The following is an 18,303-nucleotide window of genomic DNA, read 5'->3' as shown; positions in this document are numbered from 1 at the left end:
TGGCTGCAACATACGCAGCAAACTTTACATATTTAAAGTACTGCAAGTTTGAATTAGAGATGTGGAATTGAAAAAAATATAAAGATTCAATCAACGCACAGGACAGAGTCAAATACAATAGTGCTGCAATAAACAGTAACATTGTGAAGCTTTTAATTACAGTAAAATAAACGTTACGTAATTTCCAGAGGAGCTTACATGACTTCTTTGTATTTCAAATGAAGTCATCAGATAAAGTTTAGTTCAGTGTTGGTAATAAGTTTGTTAGTAATTTACTGGACCATTTACGCCAGAGCTGCAACCACAGAGTGAACTGGGGTTATTTTGTCAAGCAGGCTGTCAAGGTGGTTTATCTGCCATGACCTGAATAAGTGACTTTTATATGAATTTTTAAATCCATTTGTCCGCTGCCAGCAGCTGCAGTTTCCACCTTCATGCTTTGCCACAGGATGCTTTCTCCCCCCCTTCATCTATTTTTAGCTGCTCAGATCAGATGCAGCAGAGTTTTGATCAATGCCAGTGTCCGAGCACTTCCTTGTAAGCTCCACATGACCACCAGAGAAGATAGATACAGCTGTCCAATGCAGCCAAGTGCAGCACCACTTGTTATCCATCACCAGAATAAACTTTGTTTTGATTTTTCTCCAAAGGTGCCATGTAGTTTTGATGTCTAGGTCACTGTCAGTCCAAGAGACACATGTTTCCTTTGGGTTTGTTTTTGTGAACTCTGAATGGATTACTCCTCAAAGGCAGTAGTACTCTTTTAAGTTTATTTTTTTTCTTCTGTGCCAAAGCAAACAAACTTCAGGCCTGAATAGTAGCAGCTGAATATTAGAAAACAGAACTAAAAAAATATACTTTGTCTTGATTCATGTTTCAAATGAACTGTGACATGGTTCTCGAGGCTTCATGTAGACTAACAAACAGAGAAGTGGTTCAAAGACTGTGTGGTTTTTTATTCTCTGTTTTGAGCTACAAAAGCTGGATTAACCAATCTGCTGGCTTGGCACACTAGTAAGTGCAACGTGTCCAGATTTTGCAGAAGTTCACGCAACTTTATCTGCTTACCGATCATTAAATGATACCTTTGTCTGTAGGTATGAAGCATATCTTTGCAGAATCAGAACTCTGTCATTGACTTTGTATTTGGACTGGATGTGTTAAATTATGCATCAGTTGGAGGCCTCTAATTGTTTACCAGGCACTGCCAGCAACCAGGACATTGTGTTCTTGCAATCAGGAGATGACTAGCACCTGCGCTAGCTCCTTGGGACCGGCCTTTGGACAGGCTTTGAAGTTCAGAAATGGAAGTTTTTAAAACTCAGAAGAAGATGCTTCAAAATTGAAAAAGCCAAAGTTGATGCATGATCTTGTGTTCAGATTACAGAAAGAGCAGGATGTGCTAACATGGTCAGGGAGGAAGTCTCAAACATGGAGGGAATCTGATAAACCATTATTATGTCGCCTTCCCCTAAATTATGAGTGACTGTGAAGACAGTGTATAGTGAAAACCTGGAGGGTCATTAAACCATGCTTCAAGGCAAAAAAAACTAACCATTGGATATTGTGTAACAACAGCTAATGCTATTATTTGACCACCTAGCTACCTTGCTACCCTCCTAACGTATTTGTATTATGGCCACTGCTGTGTTTGATGGTGTCTTTAAGAACATTACACAGAAACATATCCCACCAGTTGTACTTTCAAATATTGCTTTGACTTTGCCAGAATAAATATGAGCTTGGATTACATTTTTTTAATTTGTTGAGCTGACAGTAAATATAAGACTGCATGCTTCATTACAGCCAGTATTTTTTTCTCTTGGCTTTAAATTCATGATTTTCCAGTTGTATCATGTGACACTATCAAGGCTGCTTCAAAGCTGTTGAATTCTTAGATTAGCCATTGTTTAGAAGTAGCTTATTGGTCAGAAAAGACATGGCTTTGCTTTAAGATATGGGCAGTGGCCTTCTAGTTGTTAAATATCCACTGTGTGATCACTTGTTAATTAAATGGGAAGTAGTAAAAGGATAAATGTTTGCCATCTCCCCTTCAATTCAAACTTGTAAGACAGCAGTAGAACATTCAAACATCATTGAAGCTCTTCATCTTGAGTGTGATGTCAAAGGGAAATGGCTGCTGTGAGTACAGTTTGTGTCTTTAATCAAAAGTGGTGACATTTTAAGACTTCAGTGCACATAATGTAGCCTTGGGAATCACTATACATCTGTCTTAACATTAAAAGTTTCGCAATCACATTACTTGTTGCAGATATTTTATATTGGCGGTAATGTCAATGAGGTGTTTCACTTATTTTGTCCACAAACTGAAGGTTAAGTGCACTGTAAAAGAAAGGGTTACAAAGGTAAGTCAAGCTGAATGCTTTATTGGAAATTAATAGCAGTCTTATTTGGAGCATTTACTTGAACTCATAATAGCTGTCAGACTTTTATGACTCCATCTTCATCATTTTATAAAGATGTTTCATTGCAACATTTATTTTGCCATCACATTATCCCATTTGAAAGCCAACCAGTATTGACTGAGGTACCATTAAGCTGGAGTACAACCAGAGCAGCCCTGTTTATGACTCTGCTGTAGAGAGAGCTATTTTTTATGTTAACTGCCTGTTTTTAGCTCTTTAATGACACTTAAGCACCTGCTATGTATCAACCTTGCCTTATTAGAACACTTTAATCCAACAGTTGTTTGACATTTTGAGTTTGTTTAAAAGGGAACATCACAGGAAGTGAACATTTAATTGGTTTTCTAATTCAATTTGTATTTGTTTAACGAACAGTCAATCATGTGCTGAGAAATATTTGATCACTAATGCTTGATACATTTGCTCTCTTATCCAAAAGAGTAAGATCCATTATGAACCCGTTAATGCAAATGAGCGAAGCAGGATGCTTTCCATTAGTTTTTTGCATTTCTTAACAGCAGCCAGTCATTTCTGTTATTTCTAAAGGCTTTTCCCAACAGGGGATCCAGAACACAAGTTGTCATTTTAGAACACTGGAAACCCACCGCAGTGGTACCCTGTTAAATTCTGTTTGACTTCCATCCTTTCAACCTTTGCCGTCTCACGTTCCGTCTGTCTTTCCTTTCTTTACTCACAAAGACTCTACCTTTTTTTCTGCTGTGGGAATACTTCACACATTTATTTTTTTCTCCCTGACATTAAAATAGACATTATTTCCTTCTTCAGTTCATTAGCCACATAAATGACAATTATGCTACTTGTGTGAGGTTGATAATAAGGTTTATATTTTAAGCTGCAACTGGACTGGAAGAAAACAGTTACACATAATTAGGCACGTATGGTGTGCGTTTCACAAAATAACGTCCTTAATGATGGCTTAAACGCTCAGAACACGACCTGATGGAAAATGCGCATTAACTTTCTGCCATCTCTTTTGGAGCAATTAAAAAACAGACTGAATGTAGTCCCCTGATTCCATTACACATAAAACAATACATGGAAGTATGCAGGTCTTATATTTAGTATTCAAATAATGAACCTTTCCAGTCTTTCAAACTATTTGAATTCAGTGAAAGCAATATTTTGTCCTCGCACAGGTGTACACGAATCAACTCCAAGATTTTTGGCTTGCAGGGAGAATCAGGCTCTATCTTTTAATGGGTCAATCGGGGTTTGCAAGTTTTTTTCAGGTATTATGCAGAGATTATTGCATGACATCACATTTTAGAGGTAGATTACGATGGTTAAACGGCGATTTGTCCACACTGTGAGAAAAGGTCATTGAAAAAAAAGCCCTCTGTGATTGCAAACTAAAGGATATTTTTATAGAGTATAACTGAGTGTATGTCTTGAATACAGTAACAACCCAGCACACCGGTATTACCTAGCAACTGATCCAGTCACTGGCCAGCTGTACGTGTCGGACACCAACTCCCGGAGGATCTACAAGCCGAAAACCTTAACCGGGACCAAGGATCTGCAGTCCAATGCAGAGGTGGTGGCAGGAACAGGGGAGCACTGTCTGCCCTTTGATGAGAACCACTGTGGAGATGGCGGCAAAGCTCCAGAGGCCTCTCTCACTGGACCCAAAGGTACGATTTCATACTAATGAAGATGTTGTACTCAGATGGAGAGGCAGGACATTGTAATGGCTTTCTAAGACTGGAGTGGTGAATTTAAATTCATGTGCACATCTGGGGTCTGTGCCAACACAACACACTGTCAGGTTTTAATAGGTCGTAGTTGTGGGTCACATGTTGATGTTAGCAAGCCTATCAACTTAAAAAAGCAAAGTCTGTGTACTGAGACAGTGTAATATCAAAAAAGCAGTAGTTTGAATCTCCAGAAACAAAATGCATAATCAATGTTGCGTACCTTCAGAAAAATCATTCCGAACATGTAAACATGATTGATGTTTTTCCCCTTCTACAGATCCTGTGAGAGTTAGCACTTCAGGCATCTGAAGCTTAAAGCTATCCAAAAGTTGATACCCAGTATGCACAGACCAGTAGCTCGCATTCAAAATAGCACATGGCCTATTCTGCCATTTGTGCTTGGATTGCTCACTTTTCCATAAAGTCTTCTGGATGAAAAGGCGAAGATGAATTGTTGTGCGTTAGTTGTTGCCCACTCTGAATGCCAACTGCAATAGCTCAGCTTCAGCTGGGTGATAAAGGCTCGAGTGAAGGCAATCTGAGAGAGCGACTCTAATGATGGAGTGGGTGGAAGCCGAGACCAGAGAAGAAACAGCAGATGGCTCCTATTTTTTTTCTCCCCTCAGACATTTGGGCAACTCGGCTCAAATGTGACACTTTTCATCTGTCTGAGAATCTCAGACCGTCAAATAGCCGGCTCCCAAAGATTCACCGTGGGCTCCCTGGGCTCGTCAATGTTTTAGCAGAAAGCAATCTTGTGCAGACCTAGCCACAGGTCAAACCAAACCACTCACCTTCCATAGAAGCTTTTAAAGGCTTCATTGAAAAAGAAATCATACTCTGAGGGGAAAGCTGAATGTGAAGCTTATTCAAAACATTTTAAATCCTCAATACACCGAGCAATCTTCCACTATACGTCAGATCAGCAGCTCTAAGTCTCGAGGATAAAAGTCAATACCTCAGCATGTTAAAACCAATGTGGAGAGTAAAAAATAGCCTCCCTGCATGTGAGGTATGATTGAATCCCATAGGTGCTGTTCTCTATTAAGCAGCCGGGTGACATAGGGAGCGATGAGGAGGCTGCCGTGCCCTGTTAATGTATTTTCCCAGTTTGGGACAAATGGTTATTGCAACTCCACACTGGCTCGTCTGCAACTAAGAACTCTGAGCTGACACTCAATCATTGAGACAATTTAGTCCACAGTTGTCACCATGGCAACTGCCTGTCTTTCAACCCCCTTTTCATCCAAAATTGGCCGAAGCTGTCATTTCCGCTCCCTCGCTCATTCATTTCTCAAATGGTGTGCAGATTGTTGATGGCTCCCAGTGTCCAAAAAATGTCAGAAAACCTCCAAAAACTTACCCCTCATTGACACCCCCATCTCCTGAGGTCCTTTTTTTTAGAGAGGAGGGTTACAAGATGAGGCAAGTGCATATATACCGTATGAATACAGCCTTTCCCACTTCTGCCTCAGAAATTATTTAATACCAGAAAAGCAGCCCATGAATTATTGACTGCTGTGCTTTTTGCAGTGACCTGAATAATAGGAAGGCAAGCTTGACACATGTATCCATCGTGTTCTGTCCACTGAGTCATGCAAGCAGAGATGCCGCATATCTGCCATGTTTTCCTGTTATCGCAAGGCTTTTATTCTCCCCCTTTTTTCCCCCTTCTTTTCTCCTTTTCTCCCCTCTCTTACCTGATGTCAACAGGCATCGCTGTGGACAAGAACGGTATGATTTACTTTGTTGACGGCACCACAATCCGAAAGGTGGACCAGAATGGCATCATGTCCACTTTCCTGGGCTCCAACGACCTGACGTCTGCTCGCCCCCTGACATGCGACAACAGCATGGACATAAATCAGGTGACTTGAACGGGCGAGTGCCAGACAGTTGTTAACTCTGCCTGTGAGCTCAAACTGAGGATGTCGCAGCGCCACCTTGTGCCCCTCCCCTCTAACCCCTTTTTCAGATTCCTCACCCATGACTCATCATTGGTATACAGGCTTTTGTAGCTGCCTATACATATGCAGCATAACTCCTCTTTTCCACAACTGATGTTTTGGGGTTTCATTCAGGGGGAGAGAGACATGCAGGCACATTTTTTAAATTTACCACCTTGCTATATTATTATTCACAGTTCCTGAACTCTTCCCACCACCAAGTAAAAAAAAAAGCTTTTTTACATGCTGCTCCAACAGTCTGGTTCCATATGCAATTAAATTTAAAATTGCAAAATCTGGCCCCTCTCTGGGAATTTCAATCATTGCAACAGAAACTGTATGCTCCCTCTTTTGGCTGCTATTTAAGAGAATATTCAAATTCAGAAGCTAAAGTATTGTTCATTTATTGTTTGATGGCATTAGATCATTCTAACCCATTTATTCTGATGGTTTTAGAGTGCCCTGAGGTGGTTTTTAATGTGCCTGCTCAGTGTGTTTCATGGCTAGGATGTTTTTAACTTACTTCTCTAATTGTATTTTTGGTTGTATAATCAGATTGCTAAATTTTGAGCTCATAAGCCGTTTCCCGTTATCTGCATTATGATGTTATGATGTTGCTTGTATTGCCTGTCTTAGCCAGGGCACTGTTGGAAAGAAACTTCAATCCAAGAAGGGAGTTTCTGGTTAAATAAATGTTAAATACAAGACAGACACTGACAGATCTTATCTAGGGAAAAAATATGAAGTTTGTGAAAAAAGCTCCAATTCCTACAGCACCGACGAGACTAAGTTGTCTGTGAAGACACATCAGAGATGAATAAAAAGTTTTCTGCTCTTAACCCGACAAGAGCAGCCCATTTTCTCTGAAAGTACAGGAGAACATTTTGAGCAAGGATGAAGATGTGATTTAGGCAGGAAGTAGAGACATGAAGTGTTTATTGAAGAGATGAGTTTCAGGTCACGGCAGATGATATGGAGAGGGAAAGAATAATTACTCAGTTTGGGGGGCTTGTTTTGATGTGGCTGGGGTTGAATTAGTGCTTAGTGTTCCACTGGAAATACTCAGGATTGAGGACACTTACACCATACATGATAATGAAGCAGGGCCCGGCAGAGAGGCTGCAGCACATAAAACCTTAGCTTCTTGCAGCGCGTAATGGCAAGTCGGCTTTGTCCAACAAAATTTAGCATCTACCTGTACAAGAGAAGACATAAAAGCGGCGCTGTGTCCCCACACAATGGGTTATAGCATTACAATACCATGACACCTCTTCCAAAGAAGTATCTCCCTGCGCTTGAATTTTAATGTCCCTCCTCATTTCATTCCTTTAGAGTTTTGAGATCTGACTGTCAATGAATAATGAAGAAAAATAAAAAGCCAAGAAGGCTTTTATCACATGAAAACTGTCAGTTCACACCATCTGCATCCTGTGTCTGCAGAAAGTGAATTCTTAAGTGTGGTTTTCTGTCGAGAATGAAATTGCCGCAGGATCAGGTTGTACTTTGTACCACCTCTTACATATGTGCACCAGACATAGTAGTGCTCTTTCAATTTGTTTTTAACTAACCGATTTACATTTTAATTAGATTTCTGATGTTTAAATGCAGATCAGCTTCCATAAAAACGCAAGTGCAAGGCTTCAGACAAAACACTTCAAAAGTAAAAAGAAAGCGCTAACAAAGTAAAACCTAAGTGACCCCAGACCACAGCTTTATAAACACCCTGATGCCCTGCTGAAAGGTCAGATAATAACAGAGATGCACTGACAGAAATGAGAGCAAGGGAAAAAACATAAGGGCGTTCTCTGTCAGCATAAGGGTGTTTTTGTCCTTATGCTGACCATAAACAGTGCAGAAAGCAATTTGTGTGTGTGTGTGTGTGGGTGGAGAACATAAAAAGCAAAAACATAAGAGAACATAAAGACAAAGGATTAAGCATGTCACTTTTTGCTAATTACCAAGTCATTTGGTTTGAGCCAATAAAGACTCGTGTTGGCGAGACAGTGGGATCCTCAGGCATCCCAGCAAGAGAATTGGCTCTACGCAGTTTGACTAGTGGCAGCCTTAAAGGCAGTGTGTTTTATTATTAATCACCCTTTGGAAAAGCACAATTCAAAAGCGTTTTGACAGTTTTAATGACACAGTTATGTGTTTGAAGGCCAGGCCAGTCATTTCTGCTACTATAAACGCGCTTTTTATTCTCTGACACATTTCTGAAAAGCAGACTGTAATAGATGGCCAGGGTAGATTCTGATATCTGCTTGTAATTTTTCCAAGATGTGATTAATGCTGCAATCATGCCAGAATAATTTTTTGCTTAATTTTGATTTTATTTGAAATTTATTAATTTAATTAATACTGAACTGACCATCCAGTGGGTTTCTCCTACCTCAGGTTGCAGCAACAGTTATTACAGCACACATGGTTGCAGGACTATCAAAGGTTAATAGTCTGGATTGTAATGCTAGCTGTGGTGTAGCTGCAAAACAGAATTACCCTTCACTAAAATCCTAATAACAACATACCTAAAGTGAAATGTTTAGAGGGAAAAGAGGGCGTAATGTCAAATGATAACAGTTAACATTTATAGGATTATCCTATAAAAATATGTATCAGCTGCATAAGCACAAAGAGATAAGAGCTTATCTTATACCCACAAGCTACGAGATTGTTAAGTCTTTGTTTCCTTCTGGCCAATTAAAATAATGTATTCTAAATATACAAAAAGCAGCATAATAGAACAAGAGAAAACTTTGAAACTTAAAATATGATGTTTGATTTCTGCAACAGACAATGTTTCAACTGCACAGAACGGTACAATATCACTAGTTTTTGTTGTTTTTTATGCTTGTTTACTACAGACAAACTTATAAGACATGTTGTTGTTGATGAGATCTTTGAGTGGGCAGATATTTTCTTTTATTTAAAGGAAAAATGTGGACCTTGTGAAATAATTCTAACATGATGATCTTCTGGACTTCAGGTGATTCTTGAGTGGCCCACTGACCTAGCAGTGAGTCCGATGGACAACTCACTGTACGTCCTGGACAACAACATCGTGCTGCGCATCACAGAAAACGGTCAAGTGAGCATCGCAGCTGGCCGACCCATCCACTGCCCGTTGGCCGGACTGGAGCGCGGCGTGGCCGGTGGTCAAAGAGCCCAGTTAACCCCTCTGGAATTTGCTGTTTCCATCACCATATCTTACCACGGTGCCATCTACATCGCAGAGACAGATGAGAGGAAGATGAGTAGGATTCGTAAGGTTTCTGTGGATGGTGAGATAACGCATTTGGCCGGGTCTCCCTCGGACTGCGACTGCAAGAACGATGCCAACTGCGACTGCTACCAGACAGGGGACGGCTATGCCAAAGATGCCAGGCTCAATGCTCCATCTTCGTTAGTGGCGGCTCCAGATGGAACCCTCTATGTGGCAGACCTGGGCAACATCCGCATCCGGGCCATCGCTAGAAACGGGCCAACTTTGACTACCAGTGTGGGCACATATGAAGTGGCTTCCCCTGATGCCCAGGAGCTTTATGTGTTTGACAGCAATGGCACCCACCAGCACACTGCAAGCCTGCTCACAGGGGACTCCAAATACTCTTTCAGCTACAGCACAGAGAACGACATCACAGCTGTTACTGACAGCAGTGGAAACACTCTGAGAATCCGTAGAGATCCAAACCGGACGCCCGTACGTATTGTTGCCCCTGACAACCAAGTGATCTGGCTGACCATGGGCACCAACGGTGGACTGAAAACACTCACAGCGCAGGGCCAGGAGCTGGTGCTTCTTACTTACCATGGTAACAACGGTCTCCTGGCTACAAAGACTTCAGAGATTGGCTGGACAACTTTCTACGAGTAAGTATAATTTAGACTGGCAGGTTCTGTCTGTACAAATCTTTATATCGCTGCCAAAGTGAGACTGATTTAGGTCACAGTGATTTTAAGCTTTCTGTATCTGGAACAAGACCGTGGTTCAAATAAAACACACCTACCATTTTGTGCAGACTAATAGAAATTATGTAAGCAAATGCACTTGGCAGTTTGGCAGATACTTTTGTGCTCAGGGGGAACGTGTTCCCTGCTTCTAATGGATGAGGCAGCAGGAGCAGCAAAAAGGATTTCTCATTGAGCTTTCGAGTCACCAATTACTGAACGGAGACTCTAAAACTAGTATTTAAAAAAGGTTTAACTGAAACCTGATGACATGAAGAGGCAAAGATGGAGCTATTAGCTATCAGTGTAACTCTGCCTGTGTTCTTTCCTGTCTCACAGCTCAATCCAGTTTACACTATAATTGGTACTCACCTGCACACTGCTTTAGGGGGCTCATTTAATTGAAACCTAATTATAAAAATTGCCTCAGATCTGTAATATAGCCTAGTTAGACTTTAATAACTCAATATCCACAAAGTATGCTGCTTTTACATGACACTAAAACATTGGAATCAGGTAGTCCATAAAGGTTCATTAGGTGTATATTATAGTAAGACAGTTCTCATACTGGAGCAGTGTTTTTCCTTTTTACCTTCACATGTTTCGACTACAAACTTCCTGCAGTCTTCTTCATAAGAGTCATGTGGTGTTGTGACTTGTCTGTCAGCTGATTTATAGAGGTTTGGTCATCCTACCTGAAATGGCAGGACGACCACGCCCCCTGTTGTCCGATAGTATCCAAGGTGTGTGACAGCATGTAGGTCCCCTCATCCTGGTGAACTGTCCTCTGGGCCCACTTCCTAATCTCTAACTGATCTTGGATAAGGGAGCCTGTCAGACAACAGGGGGTATGGTCGTCCTGCCGTTTCAGGTAGGACAACCAAACCTCTATAATTCAGCTGACAGACAACGTCACAACTACACTATGTGACTCTTTTGAAGAAGAATGCAGGAAGTTTGTAGTTACAGCAGCAAACCAAAAGGTGTACAGTACAAGAATTTAACAAGAATATATATAGAAAAGAAATGTTAATCAAAAACGACAGCTTGGCCATAATTCTCCTGTCAGCCACCACCTCCACAGGATCCAGGACTGAGCTGGCCTTCTTCCCCAGTTAGCTCAGTCTTGCTCTCCTGTACCCTGTCCGCCCACAGCAGGTGAAATCCTTCCAATGTGGCGTTCGTGTCTGGTGTTAGCTCTGTTAGCATGATGCTACTCTGGTGCTGGGTTAGCTCATCCACCTTATCGTAGATAGATCTTACATTCCCCATAACGGTGGGTGGAAGGACAGAAAAAGAAAAACACCGGTCTAGTAACAAGAACTGTTTTACTATAATATAAGGTGTCAGCCCTAATTAACCTTTTTGGACTACCTGATTCCCGTTATTTAGTCACATGGAAAAGAAGAAAAAGTAGCATACTTTGTGGATATATTGAGTTATTAAAGTCTAACTATATGGGAATGAGGTGTTTAATAAAGCTGAGTAACAACAAAAAGTGGAGTTAAAGCAAAAGTCCAGTGTTTAATAAAAAGGACCATCTATCTAGTGACACTTTGTTTTGGCAGCATGGCCCGTCAGTGATTGAATTTTTCTCCTTTGTGTAATTTGCTGTCATGTCTCATTACGCCATAAATGATACCCCACTATAACTAAAAAAGCAAAGCATTCAGTTGAGAGTGTAATGACATATCAATCAACCAAATAATTGAATTCAGTCGCATAAAACTCAAAAGGGTGGCTGATGAGATGTGTCACTCTCCCATATCAAATATTTGGATTGTGCATTGGGTTGATACACCCCCTCACTTATGCTCTGAAAATTGAACATAAGAAAGAGAAAGTGACATTTTAATTACAGTAAAGTCGATCATCTTACTCCACAAATATAAAAGAGCTGATAATTGAATGCACTGTGGCACCGAGAGCCCTCGTACTTATCACACCTCTGTCATTTGATGTTCTCTTTGTCAAACAGCTATGACAGCGAAGGACGGCTAATGAATGTGACGTTCCCCACCGGAATGGTGAATAACTTGTACACCGACATCTACAGCGCCTTGACAGTGGACATTGAAAGCTCCATGTCAGAGGAGGAAATCAGCATCACCACGAATACCTCAACCATTCGTGCCTACTACTCTCTGGCTCAGGGTAAGTCAGAAACGCTCGTGTTCCCTGACACTGCCGGCTAGTTTGTAAGCTGTTATTTGTCATTGTTTCAAGGGTCGCCAGGGCAATGTTGAGTAAGCTTAAGTCGTGTATCATTACGGCTCAGAGGGTCTGACAGACGACAGTGTAAATGATTACTCTCTCAGTGTGCGGGTTTGGAGTGTCAGGGAGACACATCAACCTTGTATCTAAATGGTTTCTACTTTCTGCCAGGGCCAGATGGTCCAGTTATTTCAGCACATCATTCATGCACACTGTTTAATGAAGATAATTTACTTTTATGTATTAAAGACTTAAAGCATAATTAAATGCACCCCATACGTTGCACAAGGGACTCCCTTTATCATACATTCATAAACTCTGGTTTGTTATCACCCTCCACTTTGTTCTAAGTTTCTCTTTTTACTCCCTTTTTTTATCACCGTCCACAGACCAATGTAGAAGTAGCTTTCAAGTGGGCTTTGACAACTCGCTGAGGATTACTTATGCCAACGGGATGGACACCCACTACCAGACAGAGCCCCACATCCTGGCAGGAGCTGCCAACCCAACTGTGGCCAGACGCAACATGAGCCTGCCAGGGGAGAGTGGGCAAAACTTGGTTGAATGGCGCTTCCGCAAAGAACAAGCCAGAGGGAAAGTAATCGTGTTTGGACGTAAACTCAGGGTATGTTTGGTTATCTCTTCTTTTCCTTCTTTCTTGAGGCTTATGGAGATTATCTGCAAACCCCTTGCATGCAAGAGTGGGTATTTTCTATGGCATCGTACAATCTTGGTACATTGTTATAGACGTCAAATGAGGACAGGAATTAATTGCACAAGGTTCAAATCTGATTAGTCTGTCAAAACAATGACAGCTGTGTTTTTTCTTTGTTTGCAGCTGTGTCCCTCTGTATTAAAGCCTTAAAATAGCGTTTTTAGAAAAGCATTTTCATCTTTTCCTTGAAGTAGGATTCACATCAACATTTCATTCCTGATCTAGAAGGCTATCAATAGTCTAGTACTCCTCAAGAGCCTGACTGCTCTTATTCCTCCTGGAAGGAGACTGACATCCAAATTTATTGTTAAAGGTACTTCATGAACTCAACTTTGGATGGTTGCTTTGCCTCCGAGTAATTTTTTATACCTATTAAATTTAAGAGGTTATGATTTAAGTGTACCTGAACAACAGCCAGAGTGTCTCTCGGTTTAATGAGCCTTGTAGAGGGGGTGTAAATCTCTGTGACAATTGTAGTGAGAATTCTTGTGAAAAACTTTTAAAAGCCATCCAAAGAACAGCGTCAAAAACAAGAACAAGACTTTCTTCTTATTACTAAACTCTTTAGTAATCAGTGTGCACTGATAGTATCTTGTCTTTAAGGTTTGTATCTGTTACATATGAGTTATTGTTACAGATAATAGCAGCAGTAGGATTTGTTGTCGTCCTTCTCCTACTTTGTTCTTATGTAAATCAAATCTTTCCTCAGGTGAATGGACGGAACATTCTTTCAGTCGATTACGATCGCACCCTGAGGACTGAGAAGATTTATGATGACCACAGGAAGTTCCTCTTAAAGATTATATACGACACAGCAGGCCATCCGGTGCTGTGGATGCCCAGCAGTAAGCTATTGCCAGTTAATGTGAGCCGCACGAGCAGCGGGCAAATCAGCGCCCTGCAGAGGGGTCCAACCACTGAGAGACTGGAGTATGATAGCCAAGGCCGTCTGATTTCCAGGGTGTTCGCTGACGGGAAGATTTGGAGTTATACCTACCTGGAGCAGGTGAGGAAATAGTGTGACCAGAGGAAGCATCATGGAGGATTTACTGTCATTATCACATCAGGGTGAATTAAGTCCCTGACATGTAGGAAGTCACCCTGAAAAGGCTTATCTTGCTATAATCACCAGCTTAGTTTACATAATCATACTTTATGCAGAAATACTTAGCAAACACACTAATTAATTTGCAATGCCGGCTGACTTTATAACATCATTTGAAAGATTTAGATATTAAAATGTTGAGGAGGCATCTACGATCTGTACCCTGGCTCCTTAGCTTGTCGTGGAAAATTCTGGGGCAAACTGAGGGGTAAGACGTGGAAATATAACCTAGTTAATTCATCTGCTGTTCTGCAATATGTCAGGGTTAATCAAGGAAAATATATGATCCAAAGCTGCAGCACTAAAAAGTGTTTTTTACTTGATTGTAGTCTTATTTTTGTAAGCAGCATTTAATGGTCTTTTTTTTTTTTTTTTAGATCAGAGTCAAAATTCAACTATTCATCAATATCGGCCTTAGGACAGTCATGACATTAATGGTAAACCATGTTCAGGGGTCTTTACAATCCGGAAAATATAGTTTAATTCTCTGAAACTTAAAAAGACCAGACGAACAACACTAAATGTGTTTCTATTTTCATCCAAATGTATTATTATTATTATTATTATTATTATTATTATTATCCATTTTGATTCTTAATAGCCGGAGAGGGGCACAAATTGAAAGGCTTTAAATGTATCTATACAACACACTGAGTAATTGGCAGGGTATGATTAAGTAAAACTCAGCAAGAGCACAATTCAATTCAACAGGCATTGACTCAGTTGTCAAATTCATCCCACTCTCTGACAGCCACATATAAAAATGTTCAGACGTTTATTAATGCTCATGTCATTTATCAAGACTTTAAGTTTCCGGGTCTTCAAGTCTACAGAGAGCACTCTATGAATCTGAGTATTCTCTGAAAGATGAAGGAATCTACGTCATATGCAAAATAATGAAAAATACGCTGATGCAAGAATATGTGCAGTTATCACACTCTGACGATGAAAAAAATAAAATGTGCTAATCCCTTATTTAAGAAAAAACACTTCATCTTATCTGCAGTCTGTTGTTAAATCACGTCAGACAGTGAAATATATCTTCCCCCATATCTTCCGCAAAAACATCCTTGAGTTGTTCTGTAGTGTCTTAAAGATCACACCCTGATGCTAAGCTATTAAAACATGCAGAGATTTCCTCAGCCGTTCCTGTCTGCATCCTGTCATTGCGTGACCTGGAAAGGCCATGTCAACACTCTGACATAAGGAACACAGAGAGCTCAGGGAGCGCAGGGAACCTCTGTGTAGCTACGGATGACTTGGCATGACATTTTAAAGGAAAGGGTTGCACACCTTAAGAAGGCAGACCACACTTCAAATTGCATATACTCTTCATTCATTAAGCTGGTGTGTGTGTGAGTAGTGGGAGTTAAAATGAATATGTTTTCTGTTGACTACAAGACAATAATAATAAAAGATTGCTGAAAATAACCAAAGCTGTAAATTCTACATAGACAGATTTAATCATTTCACCATAACTGCTAGGTGCTGTCTCACAGTAGTAAAAGGCAACGCTACCTATTGCATTTTTCATACACCCTGTTTCTCCTTTTCAGAAAAAGGAAATATCTGCTCAGTCTGCCGGCATACTTGCCTGGCATTACACATATATTATGTATATGTATTATACAACTCAAGAAAACACTTTCTGTTTTGCTCTTTTCCCTGCAGTCCATGGTCCTCCTGCTCCACAGTCAACGGCAGTACATTTTTGATTTCGACTCCCTGGACCGGCTCTCTGCTGTCACGATGCCAAGCGTGGCTCGCTATACCATGCAGACCATCCGTTCAGTGGGCTACTACAGGAACCTTTATCACCCTCCTGAGAGCAACGCATCAGTGGCTGTGGACTACAGCGAAGATGGCCTCCTGTTGAGAGTAGCTCACCTGGGTACGGGCCGACGGATCCTGTACAGGTACCGCCGGCAGAACAAACTGTCAGAGATCCTGTATGACAGCACCAGAGTCAGCTTCACCTACGACGAAACAGCGGGTGTGCTGAAGACTGTAAACCTGCAGAATGAAGGTTTTATCTGCTCCATTCGTTACCGGCAAGTGGGTCCCCTGGTGGATAGGCAGATTTTCCGCTTCAGTGAGGACGGCATGGTCAATGCACGCTTTGATTACACCTATGACAGCAGCCTGCGGGTCACCAGCGTGCAAGGTGTCATCAACGAAACGCCACTACCGATTGATCTGTACCAGTTTGATGACATATCAGGGAAGGTGGAGCAGTTTGGGAAGTTTGGGGTGATCTACTACGATATAAATCAGATCATATCTACAGCAGTCATGACCTACACTAAGCACTTTGATGCACATGGGCGCATTAAGGAGATCCAGTATGAGATATTCCGCTCCCTCATGTACTGGATCACTTTCCAGTATGACGACGTGGGCCGAGTCATCAAGCGAGAAATCAAGATCGGCCCCTTTGCGAACACCACCAAGTACAGTTATGAGTATGATGTGGATGGCCAGCTCCAGACCGTGTACCTGAACGACAAAGTGATGTGGCGCTACACATATGATCTGAATGGAAATCTGCACCTCCTGAATGCTGGAAACAGCGCCAGACTTCTTCCTCTACGCTACGACTTGAGAGATCGCATCACCCGCCTCGGAGACATCCAGTACAGAATGGATGAGGATGGTTTCCTCCGTCAGAGGGGAGCGGAAATCTTTGAATACAACTCCAAAGGACTCTTAGTGCGGGTCTACAGTAAAAGCAGTGGCTGGACGATTCAGTATCGCTATGACGGCCTGGGACGCAGAGTTTCAACTAAGACAAGCTTGGGCCAGCACTTACAATACTTCTACGCAGACCTGAGCTACCCAGCCAGGATTACACATGTATACAACCACTCCAGTTCAGAGATCACATCGCTCTACTATGACCTTCAAGGCCACCTGTTTGCGATGGAGATCAGCAGTGGGGAGGAGTTTTATATCGCCTGTGATAACACCGGAACCCCTCTGGCTGTCTTCACCAGCAACGGCCTTCTGGTCAAACAGCTCCAGTACACGGCATATGGTGAGGTCTACTTTGATTCCAACCCAGACTTCCAGCTTGTGCTCGGGTTTCACGGAGGACTGTATGATCCCCTGACCAAACTGCTGCACTTTGGGGAGCAGGATTATGATATAATGTCTGGAAGGTGGACTGTACCAGATGTCTCTGCATGGAAAAAACTTGGCAAGGAACCAACGCCGTTTAACTTATACATGTTCAGAAATAACAACCCGATCAGTAAAGTCCACGAAGTGAGAGAGTATGTTGCAGGTAAGAGTTATCACATTTATAGCTCCTAGTGCTATTGATGATTACTGAAATTGTTCCAATTAATTTTAATTAAATTTTCTACTGATTTCCAATAATTGTATTTATCACAACTTCCTGTTTTTTTATAAATACCATATGAATATGAACTTCTGACTCTTCATATATTTTAATTCTAAATATGTACTTCTACTTTGTAAGAGTCAGTATCTGAAGCAGTATGCAGCTCACACTTCTAATCCTGGTTCTTAATAGTTCTCTTATTAAAATGTGTGTAACAGCATGAGGATTTTTTTCATGTTGTAACTTTAAACTCTCTGTCTTTGATTAATTTCCGCGAGCAGATGTGAACAGCTGGCTTGTAACCTTTGGCTTTCATCTTCACAACACCATTCCGGGGTATCCAGTCCCAAAGTTTGATTTAAGCATGCCATCCTATGAACTGATGAAGAGTCAGCGCTGGGATGATCTGCCGGTGGGTAACACTAATATCTCTCATTGAAACTGAGCACAGAGTTAACAGAGCAGGGAGAAAGCAACCATCAGAGTCCTCAAGCCAACAGTATGATGCTTTAAGTGTAGGGGATCAAAACAATATAAATACTGTTGTTTCCATTGTTTTTCTCTAACACCAGAACATTGTAGCTGCCATCTTTTAATTGGATTGCTATGCATTTCATAGACTATCAATTTTAATTGGGCTGTATTTGCATAATGATACCCATAGTAAGCTTAAACAACAAAGAAGAAAGTACACTTTTAGTTACCAGTTGAGCACATTAAACACTGTCCAACTTTATATGCATTGTGATGTTGCTACTGTTAAAACAGTCTTTTGAAGCTATTTATGATTCTTTGCTCCTAAGCCTTTACGCAAAGAGCGTTGCTGCAAAATTGTCATGGGGTTTTATCTGCTTTTGGCTGGAGGAACCAGCTTGAAAACACCATTATATTAGA

General features: G+C 41.2%; 1 protein-coding gene across 1 annotated transcript in view; it reads left to right on the top strand.

Annotated features, from left to right (window-relative positions):
• The window catches only part of si:dkey-237h12.3 (teneurin-3), a 174,646-nt gene that overhangs the window by 154,194 nt on the left and 2,149 nt on the right, over positions 1–18,303 (top strand). Inside the window, exons 24-31 of the mRNA XM_034690605.1 lie at positions 3,846–4,078; positions 5,855–6,009; positions 9,071–9,954; positions 12,011–12,186; positions 12,636–12,871; positions 13,671–13,967; positions 15,738–17,349; positions 17,691–17,821. Coding sequence (XP_034546496.1) covers positions 3,846–4,078; positions 5,855–6,009; positions 9,071–9,954; positions 12,011–12,186; positions 12,636–12,871; positions 13,671–13,967; positions 15,738–17,349; positions 17,691–17,821 — 3,724 coding nt within the window. The remainder of the gene's footprint in view (positions 1–3,845; positions 4,079–5,854; positions 6,010–9,070; positions 9,955–12,010; positions 12,187–12,635; positions 12,872–13,670; positions 13,968–15,737; positions 17,350–17,690; positions 17,822–18,303) is intronic.

The sequence above is a fragment of the Notolabrus celidotus genome, chromosome 8 (genome assembly GCF_009762535.1).
Source record: "Notolabrus celidotus isolate fNotCel1 chromosome 8, fNotCel1.pri, whole genome shotgun sequence".
NCBI lineage: Eukaryota > Metazoa > Chordata > Actinopteri > Labriformes > Labridae > Notolabrus > Notolabrus celidotus.
This window is presented reverse-complemented; position numbering and strand designations above follow the sequence as displayed.